Source organism: Coptis chinensis, chromosome 7 (genome assembly GCF_015680905.1).
Source record: "Coptis chinensis isolate HL-2020 chromosome 7, ASM1568090v1, whole genome shotgun sequence".
Classification (NCBI taxonomy): Eukaryota; Viridiplantae; Streptophyta; class Magnoliopsida; order Ranunculales; family Ranunculaceae; genus Coptis; species Coptis chinensis.
The window spans coordinates 42,423,587-42,433,738 of NC_141462.1; the positions used below are offsets into that span (position 1 = coordinate 42,423,587).

Sequence of the window (10,152 nt, forward strand, 5' to 3'; positions counted from 1 at the left end):
GGTGACTTCAACGTGGAAATCTTTCACCGTGTGTCAGGTGCTGCTTCAGTCTGAAACAACAGTCGACTATGAGTGGGCCCTGCATCATTTTAGTGGCTTGCTTGGTGACATAAGCCCATTTGTGATGGGTAATGTCGGCGGGGACTTATACGATGAGTGCGTGGCCGAGTTTTTCCTAACGCACACACAAGCATCTATGTAGATGGCATATCGCTTCGTGAGTCCTTTCAAAATGTTACGATATTTTTCCAACTCTGAGAACTTGTAGAGAAGGCCGGTTCTCGTGGAACAACTTTGTAGTCAAATCGAAAACGAGAGGTTATTTTCAGCGTAGATGGGATGATTTGGAAAAATATTACGGGGTTGAAGTACTCAATTTTGTTTGTTATTTGCGAGAGACTTGGTTTCCTCGAGGGGATCGATTCGTATGTTGTTGGACTGACCAACACATTCACTTTGGGAGTACAACGACCAATAGAGTTGAAGGGTCTCATCATGCTCGGTGAAGCGTGTACTAGGAAATGCAAAGCTGTCATGATTTTTGAGTATGTTTAGCTTAATCCACCCGATTCTAGAGATCCGGATGTCGAGATTAGAGCTACCCCGAGAGAAGTATGATTGTAACTCACCACCACCACGGATTCCTTTGTTTCGTGAACTTCGGAGGCCTTGTTTCACGCAAGTGTTTAGACTTGTTATTTGAAGAAATAGATACCAGCGTAAAGCATGTTAAAGATGGAGAGATAAGGTGTTGGTGCTATTTGCACGAGCCATGGACTGCCATGTGCTCATGAATTAATTGAGTTTGAAGAGCAAAAGCGGTCCATCCCTTTGATCGCTATCGACCCCTTTTGGAAAACATTATGCGCTTCTCCCAATGTGTGGCCGTGGGTGTTGGTCCCGATGTTGCACCTTCCGATGGACTTGTTCATGAATAGGTTTGCAATGGTTTTGAAGAAGAGCAAAGGGTTATGATTAGGAAGCTTATGGAGATTGCCGTACCAGAAAGTACATGGCTAGTACCGCCTTGTGAGGAAGCAAAAACCAAAGGTCGGCCGAAGGTAGCTGCGCGAGAAAGCTTCAAACTGGAGATGATAACTCTTCAAAGCGAGATCCATCTCATTTTGAACATTCTCAGCGTGACCATGAAGAGTGGGTCTCGTCCACAAACAAACATTACGCCCACCCAAAAACACCCACACTACACCAAGAAAGAAGTCTTCTCCAAAACTACCAACCCAAAACATCCACACCACACCAACAAATAAGCCTTCTCCAAAAACACCAAAAACAACCACACCAAGAAATAAACCTTCTCCCAAAACACCAAAAACAACCACACCACGAAATAAGCCTTCTCCAAAAGCAGTCACACCCACGAAATGTGAGAGATGGCTTAGACTTTGGAAAGGCGAGGGGGTCCTAAGGATTCGGGTTGGATATTCTGAAGAAATGCATAAATACATTGTTAGAGTCCATGACCACGTTGGCGATAGCAAGCTGCGGTTATAGAGCTTTCTGCATTGCATTAGGAAGAAGTCAAGAAGAATGGCCACGGATGAGAAGGGAGTTGTGCGAAGAGCTTATCGACAACCTCCCCTTTATTGTACTTTGTACAATCAAAGTGAGGTTTTTATTCGATGAAGGAAATCCTACATGAAGAAGGTTCACACACCTTAAATAAGTGGATGAGCATGCCTTTTCTTTGGATACTTATTTGCTTCAAGATTTAATGTTGTCCTTATGCATTTAGGAGCTCGTCGGTGCTTCCTTCTCATGCGCTGAGAACCCAAGCAAATCTTGAGAGAGTGACCCAAGTGTTGGGTAGCGCACATGTTGGTGGAAATCATTTTGTCAATGTTGAACTTGTTGAAGATTGTCCGGTTCCTCGATGTCGCCAATGGCTTAGAGCTTCGATATGATATTGCTGAAAGTTGGAATTTGGCCTTGACAGTAAGGCAATTGCAATTTATGGCATTGAACATTCCCAATTTAATATGGGAAAATGAGCTCGTTGAAGACCCAACAGTACATGTTATCGACTAAGTTGTTTGTATGTTGTCGATATGATATTTTGATGTAATTTGTATTTTGATGTAATTTGGAACAAGTGTAATTTGATTTGATTTTTATGTTATCAATGTTAGGGCTTTTATTTGATTTGATTTGGAAATCGAGTAATCGACTAAGTTGATTCGGACGACAATCGAGTGATTTTGAAATCGAGCGATCGACTAAGTGATATATTGATGTAATTTGATATTTTGATGTAATTTGGAACAAATGTAATTTTATTTTATTTTTTGTTATTTGGAAATAATGTTAGGGCTTTTATTTGATTTGATTTGGAAATCGAGTGATCGATTAAGTTGATTCGGACGGCAATCGAGTGATTTGGAAATAGAGCGATCGACTAAGTTGATTCGGACGTCAATCGAGTGATTTTGAAATCGAATGATCGACTAAGTTGATTCGGATGGCAATCGAGTGATCGACTAGTTGATTCGGACCGCAATCGAGTGATTTGAAATAATGTTCGTATGTTGTCAATAATGGCCGAAACTACACGGTGAAGTCGTTTGGCTTTAATACAAAACGATCCAGCCAGATCGTTTGGTCTAAAGGCCAAACGACCTTTAGACCAAACGATGTGGTCATGTCGTTTGGCCTTTAGACCAAACGATGTGTCCATGTCGTTTGGCCTTTAGACCAAATGATCTGGCTGGGTCGTTTGAGATTAAAAGCGAACGATCTGCCGTGGTCGTTTAGTATAAAGGAAAAACGATCTGCTGAGGTCATTTGGCCTTTATGCCAAACAATGCGGCTGGGTCGTTTGGAAGAAAAATTTTTCAAAATTCGTTTTGTTTTTACAACACTTTCATATTCATCAAATTCCACTTTTCCATTCAAACATCAAATATCAAACACTCTCATTCATCAAATTCCACTTTTCCATTCAAACATCAGATATCAAACACTCTCATTCATCAAATTCATCCATACATAAAATTCCATTCAAACATTAAACCCTAAACTGAAACAAATTACATTCAAACATTAAACCCTAAACCCTAAACATTAAATTCCATTCAAACATTCATGCAAACATCATATCCATCAATTCATTCGAAGTTAACAAAATTACAAACCCTAAACTGAAACAAATTACATCCATCAAACTAAATTACAAAGTTACAAACCCTAAACTGAAACAAATCAACTATAGCGCCCACCAATGTACTTGCACCTAATCAAGTTGTATGCATGTTCGAAGGAGGACCTTGCTTCCTCTGGCATATCATTCCCAGCCAATTGCAGACCTCTCTCTAGCAAACGACTGGTTTCATCGATGGCGATGGATTTACGTGAAAAAAAGAAAAATCAAGATAAGTTACCAATCGAATGCAAAAAATCACAGTTAGAGAAAACTCAATTAAAAATCACAATACTTACAATCGGTGAATAGTTAGGCAGTGTCTCCAAGGAGGGATGAATAGGAAGAAGCTCAGGGTTCACCAAAACTACATGAGAATTCCTCGCATACCAAGTCATGTAGTTTTGATGACACTCCCATGGATAAGGCGAAATAGGTTTCGGTTGCAGAGTTGGATCACGTGATTACGCCACGACTCGATAAAAAGTGGCCCAATATTGGTCCAGCTCACCTCATACCCGCGTCCTACCACAGTTCTTGTTCTCCAATTTGGCATTGGAGGATCTTTAGGTACAAGTTGCACGTGACCCAACTGACGCACCACCCTTGCGGCAGTAAAGCTCGACAATGTTGAAAAACATAGCAATCCCTCAAAAATGCAATGTCATCGATCGGGTTTGTATCTCGATATTTTTGTAGGGATGCTAAACTACTGAAACAAAATCAAATATGTCATTAACAACTCTAATGATCAATTACTAAAAATAAATATAAACAAACTTAAATACCAAATTGTCATTGAATTTAATACTTACATTGAACTCATTCAAATCATCAATTATCGCCGATAAAACTGCAATGCATACGTTATGTCGTAATAGTGTGGCGGCGGGGGATGTGTCTATGAGCACTTGGCTGAGGCGAGATATAGTTGAAGTTTGGGACTGTCATGAATACCGGAAAATACTCATAGATCCATGCCTAGATATACACAAATAGTTAACATATTGATAGAGTAATAAAATTAACATTAAAAAAAAAATAAACTCTAAAATACTCAAGTTTTACGTAGAAGAGTCATATAGCCTGTAACCCCTTTCACCTTAGCGCATGTGGCAGCCGAGACCTCTATATAAAAGCGCCAAAATTGTTGCACCCCATGCATACTCTTCTATCTCACTGAATTTCAACAACGGCCTCAGATAACATATAGGCACTCCAGTCCCAGACTTGTCAGTAAAAACGGCACACCCAAAGAAAAACAGAATAAACGCTCTAATAGTCCGTTGAACATCCTGGAAACTCGAGGCCTTCTCTACCACATTCCCAGCAGCGTCACATATAGGGCTATCATGAACCTTGTTCGCAAAATGCTTTCGGATGAATTCTAGCCTTACTTTTGAAGTGAACTTGCTAGCTTCCATCTCCGCCCTAATCAAATCAATAGGGAGCTCCAGACCAAGATGTAAGAGATTTATCGATTGTTGTAAGTTCAGCTCACTGTCCCCTTGCACCGCTCTTCCTCTAACTGTGACTCCACAGATTTAGACAACATCGTCCAAAGTCACAGTCATCTCCCCAACTGGCATATGGAAGGTGTTGGTCTCCGGATGCCATCTCTCCACAAACGCAGAGATCAATGGTGGATCCATATGCTCGTGATAACCTTCCACGAGATCAAACAACCCAGTCCTTCTCAACTGCACGGCAAATCTCGGAGACCTTTCACATTCATTTTTGAAATTCCATTGGGATAACTTCGCTAAGTGTGAAACACACTTCAACGCGCTCCGCGATCCTCTGAAACAACCGAGCACGCATTAGATATATATGAAGCGAAACAAAAGATTTTTGTAAAAAGAAAATCAAAGTACACAAGAAAAACAAAATATTACCCTTCTCTCCCCAAACATCGCGGCGACATGCACCGCATAGTCATACAACAACTCGACTCATACGGGCCTCCCCATACACCTCTTTGAAACTCCAAATCATCATTGGATTTTCTTCACGAAATCAATACCGGAGGTGCTTCTTCCCACTGGTGGTACATCTTCTACCACATATTCTTCAACATCATCATCCTGCTCATCCTCCTCCTCACTCTCCTCCTCACTCTCTTCCTCACTCTCCTCACTCTCCTCTTCTACTATACTCTTCCCTTTGTCTAAACCTACATCTAAACCTACATTACATTAGTATCACTATCTACACTATCTTCACTAAAGCGAATCAATCAACCTCAGGAACCTCTTTTTCCAAATGGTCCCCTCTACGCGCTGATGTCGTTAAGCTGTCTGCCCTATGTCTTTTTCTTCCAACTGCATCACCGCTAGAGGAACCACCACCAAACAATTTCTTAACACCCTTGAATGTAGTTTTCGCTACATTCTTCACATTCTTTGATCGAGGACCCATCGCTACAAAGAAAAATAAAACAAGTATTAGTAAACCATATTTAAATAAACAATGTACAAAGAAAACCACTAGAAAAAAGAGATCATCCCAGTCGTAAAACTAATAGACTTATAAGCTTGCTATGATAACTCCAAGTATATATGAAGAAATAGAATGCGTTCGCTATCAAATTCTATCGAATTTTGGGCAGAGTTTCCTTTGTTTGGTCAACATTTCGTATACTTAAACCTGTCATAACCTGGAAATCAATAATGACATCCTTCCAACAACCATATGTACATATAACCTAACTTTTACACGACAGTGCAAAATGTATATATATACAAGACTGTTTCTGTATGAACCGTCATTTATGTACATCAAGTATTACAACAAAATAACTGGACTCTCTCTACAACAAAATGAACTTGACTCTGTCCCTCGTCAAGCATAGGGGAAACCACCCAAAAAAACCACCTTGATAACATACATTCAGTAAGTTTGAAAACCAAAGAAAGCTTCTCACCTATAATGCTTTACCGCTTTAGTTTTGTTCCCCTGTATCCAGACCTTAAGCAAGTACTCGTAAAAGTTGCATGTGATCAAGGTCATTACTCATTAGTCAAGACTCAAGAACATAAGCGATTATGAAAGGTGAGTAAAAAGAATGTACGTAAAACACTAATCATAAAATGGTAAAAGTATCTTCTCTTATAACATCAGCCCTAAAGGAAAATACTAGGTATGAAAGATGAGCACTACTCCTAACTCTTAGTCTTTACGCCAATAAGCACATTATCAAGCTTTTACGTTGTAGTGAATTATTGGTGGCTCACAATGCTCATGCAGAAAAGAGAGCCCAATTGCAATCTGAATTGCAATCTCATACAACTTCCCCCATTCTATGTTAAGGTGATTCTTGAACAAAATTTTATCTAATGATCCGTTTTCCACGTATTCGTAAACAAGTGCTTTCATGTTAGTATCAAAGCAATACCCATATAGTTTGATCAGGTTTTGATGGGAAGTTTTGCCCATGGTGCCCACTTCAGCTTCAAATTGTTTCCTCATAATTTCCTTTGTGTTATTGTTGTCTTTTAGTACCTTCACTACTAGTTTGACACCATTAGGGAATTCGCCTGTGTAGACATCTCCAAACCCACCAGCACCTACATTCTTCTCGAGATTTGACGTAAATCTCTTAAGTTCATCAAGTGAAAATGATTTTGGTTTCTCGTTTGTTAGTTTATACAAGAAATCTTCGATTGGTTGTGAACCGTCATCGTGTTCCATCAGTTTATCTCACAAAATATAGGTTGTAGTCCAACAAAAAGTAGAGTATGAAAAAGAGTGATAACGACAACTTCGGAAAAGAAAAGATGACAATGAGCTAGACATGAATTTCTATAGATTAGAGAATAGAAAATAGACACCGATGATATATCATTTATCCAATAAACAACTAGTTAGTTTTGTGGAGATATTTCATTCAAGGATATCTTGGAGGAGCAATAGAATAAAAGTTCTAGGATTTTTTTAGTGCAACATTCGGTGCATATATTTTGGTATATTATCCTAAAACTCTGAGATGTTCCAAAATGGGGTTTTCAATAAACTTTGGTGAATAATTACTAAATTTTGTATTTTGGTGGTCTACTGAGGTTCTCTAAATTCAGCATTTGGAATAGGTTGACAAAAAAAAAAAAAAAAACAAAAACAAATCAAAAAAAAAAAAAAAAAAAAACTATCTTTGGGAATGACTTGATCAAATTTAAGTTCCAGTGCACTCCGATTTCTTACGTGTCAAATAATGAGGTGATTTTCGGGGAGCATGTTGTATATTGTATTATTTCATAATGAAGGCTTCGATACATACCAAAATGAATGGAGTCTGTGTTTTAGATAGAAGTTGTTCTTCTCAAATTTGTTGGACGAGACTAAGAGTTAGGAGTAGATACTTTGTTGGATTGAAGGATCGCAAAGAGGATTTTGTCGAGGGTTTTGGGTGAGAAATCATAAGAGAGATGACCGGTTACAACAAGTTTTCCGGTTTTAGCGATTAGGTGGGGGTGTACATGGGCTTTTTGTTGGGCTTTGTGATTTGGGCTTGGGCTGGAGGTTGCCCAATCCAATTCTGGTGGCGTCCAATACTGGTGATGTGGATGTTGAATTTTTTGTTGTTGCAGGTCTCTTTCTCTTCTTATGCTCATACCCTCTAGCTTTAGCTTGACCATCTTTACTTTCCTCAAATACATACTCACGGATCTTGAAGCAAACAAATTCGTTTGAAGGCTTCTTCCACCATTCTCCTCATAAGCAAAGACTCAATCGTCCAATCATAGAATCAACACTACCCTAGTAGTTGAAATGGACAATGACAAGGCCCTGGTGGATTCGGATTGCCATAATAATGACAGTCCAACAAATGCACCCTAGTATTACCAAACTGATTTAAATTGTTCAAAAAGTCAATAACTTGACCATCACTACATCTTTCCAAAACTAAAAGGGGGTTGATGGTTTTCAAATACTTCAAAAAGTATTCAGTCTCTCTTCTTTTGTGTCTAGAATAGCGACTTAGTGGAACTAGTAATGAGTCTTGTGTGGATTCTATACATAATGTAGGTGAAGGTTCTAATGTTGAGTCCAAGTAACTTAAAAAACTGCAAACACAAATGCCACATATTAAGAAACCAAATTTCTACAAGATATTGGGCTTAATGTTAAAGTTGCAACCGCAATTCAAATCACTGAACTAATTTAAATCATGAACCCATATAAGTTGCGGGTGATTCCAAATCACGTTTCTTGTTATTATTGAACCTTTTCCATAACTTGGTTTTCTTGAATCTCCTTTTTAACACCATTCTTATGCTCATACAAGTTTGATCTTTGCAATAATATCTTGTTCTTGCATATACCTTTGTAGGGTTCTTTTCCTTATTTTCATCTTTCATGTAGTTTCCTAGCTAGCTGCACTTGAATATTGCTACTTTAGCATTGAAGTTCATAGCATAAACGTTTTGTTTCTTCTATTGGTACTTCAATGATCATTTAACTCTTAAAGCTTATTCTATAACAACAAAGAGTCTCAGCCCTTCTTCCTCTAGTCCATTCTCCCCAAACCCACCAATTAATGAGCTCCAAGACACCAAATCAGACCTCGGAATACCATTAAAAACTCTCACCGAATCCCAAACACACCCACAACTTGCATACATACTCAACTCATAATACACTCAAACGACCCTCTCTAAACACTCCACATTAGATTTTTCATGTTATGATATTTTTCATCATGAAACATGAACAAGAATTAGATCACTGCCTGTCCGAAAACTAGTCACGCGACCCTCTAAACACTCCACATTATTAAAAAAAAGTAGGTAAATCCTATCCAACGTTCTTTGTGTTTCAAAGGATCCTTCAAGTTTTGGATGAGACCGACTTAATCCCCTGTTCAATCATCATCATATAAGAATGCTAATATGACAACTTGAGTACTTGACAAGACAAATATTCATTTATGAATTACTGATGAGTTCGTTGCCATAGAAAAAACTCGGCACTAGTACAATCAAACTAAGATTATTCAAGAAGTACAAATTATTGGTTTAGTATTAATTTTCCACATTGTTAACTAGCTTATTGTGTATATGTTCTACTTAGGTCTTTGGCGGTGATGGCTTTATTGCTCGAGACATATCCTTTGTCAATCTTGCCGGTCCATCTAAGGGTCAAGCGATCGCTCTTGTAGTCACTGCAGATAAAAATGTGTTTTATCGATGTTCCATTATTGGTTACCAAGACACTTTGTACACCCTCTCGAATCGACAATTTTAGAGAGAGACCGATATCTATGGAACTAAAACCTAGTACACTTTACACTTTAGTTCACACAATAATCGACACTTAGTACACTTTGTACCCTTAAAAAAATCTTTTGTTGTTCACTTTCAATGCATTGATTCTCTTTTTCGGTTTTCTCGAAGAAAATATATAGGAAATTCGAGCTCATTTTCTCATACTATATAAAGATGAACAAGACAAACATCACATTCCCATAACTCATCAAATTAAAATTAAGAATAACTAACTTTGAATTAATTAAAACATCACATTCCCATAAGGAGAGACTTCGGTCGGGTGTTCGACGATCGTGGTTTCTGTAGGCGAGCAACTGGAGCCAAAAAACGTGAGCTCCCCTTTCCGCTTCTTTTTTCTTTCTGCAGCCACTCAAAGTAAAGCAAGCACTGAAATTGGGTAAGAGTGCTCTATTGGGTTGCAAGGTTACATGAAAGATGTCCGATTTTGGATTTTTTTGGTTAGGTTTCGCGATAATTGGTCGAAGGGTTTTGGCGAGAGAGATGACCGAAGGAATAGGTTTTTCCGGTTTGCGATTTGGTGGGGGGGTGTACTGGGCTTTCTTGTTTGGACTTTGTTGTTTGGGCTGGGCTGGAGGCTGCCCGATCTAATTTCAGTGGCGCCCAATACAGCACTATGGATATAGTGTAAAGCTGGTTTTTCAACATCACTCCGTTATTTATTACCGTATCCCAGTACGCCTCCACTTTAGACTGACACCAAAACTTTATCACGTT

At 38.7% G+C, this 10,152-nt stretch overlaps 1 protein-coding gene and 1 long non-coding RNA gene across 2 annotated transcripts; both read right to left on the reverse strand.

Annotated features, from left to right (window-relative positions):
- Positions 1-3,065: 3,065 nt before the first annotated feature.
- On the reverse strand, positions 3,066-3,572 carry LOC147487599 (uncharacterized). Its single transcript, XR_015202897.1, has 2 exons — positions 3,454-3,572; positions 3,066-3,337 (listed from the first exon to the last, which is right to left on the reverse strand). It is a non-coding gene; the product is annotated as an uncharacterized LOC147487599 (long non-coding RNA).
- A 2,777-nt stretch (positions 3,573-6,349) lies between these two features.
- LOC147487600 (LEAF RUST 10 DISEASE-RESISTANCE LOCUS RECEPTOR-LIKE PROTEIN KINASE-like 2.1) lies at positions 6,350-6,844 on the reverse strand. The gene has a single exon (XM_086574074.1). The coding sequence runs from the start codon at positions 6,842-6,844 to the stop codon at positions 6,350-6,352; it is 495 nt and encodes a 164-aa protein (XP_086430200.1).
- Between the last annotated feature and the right edge of the window lie 3,308 nt (positions 6,845-10,152).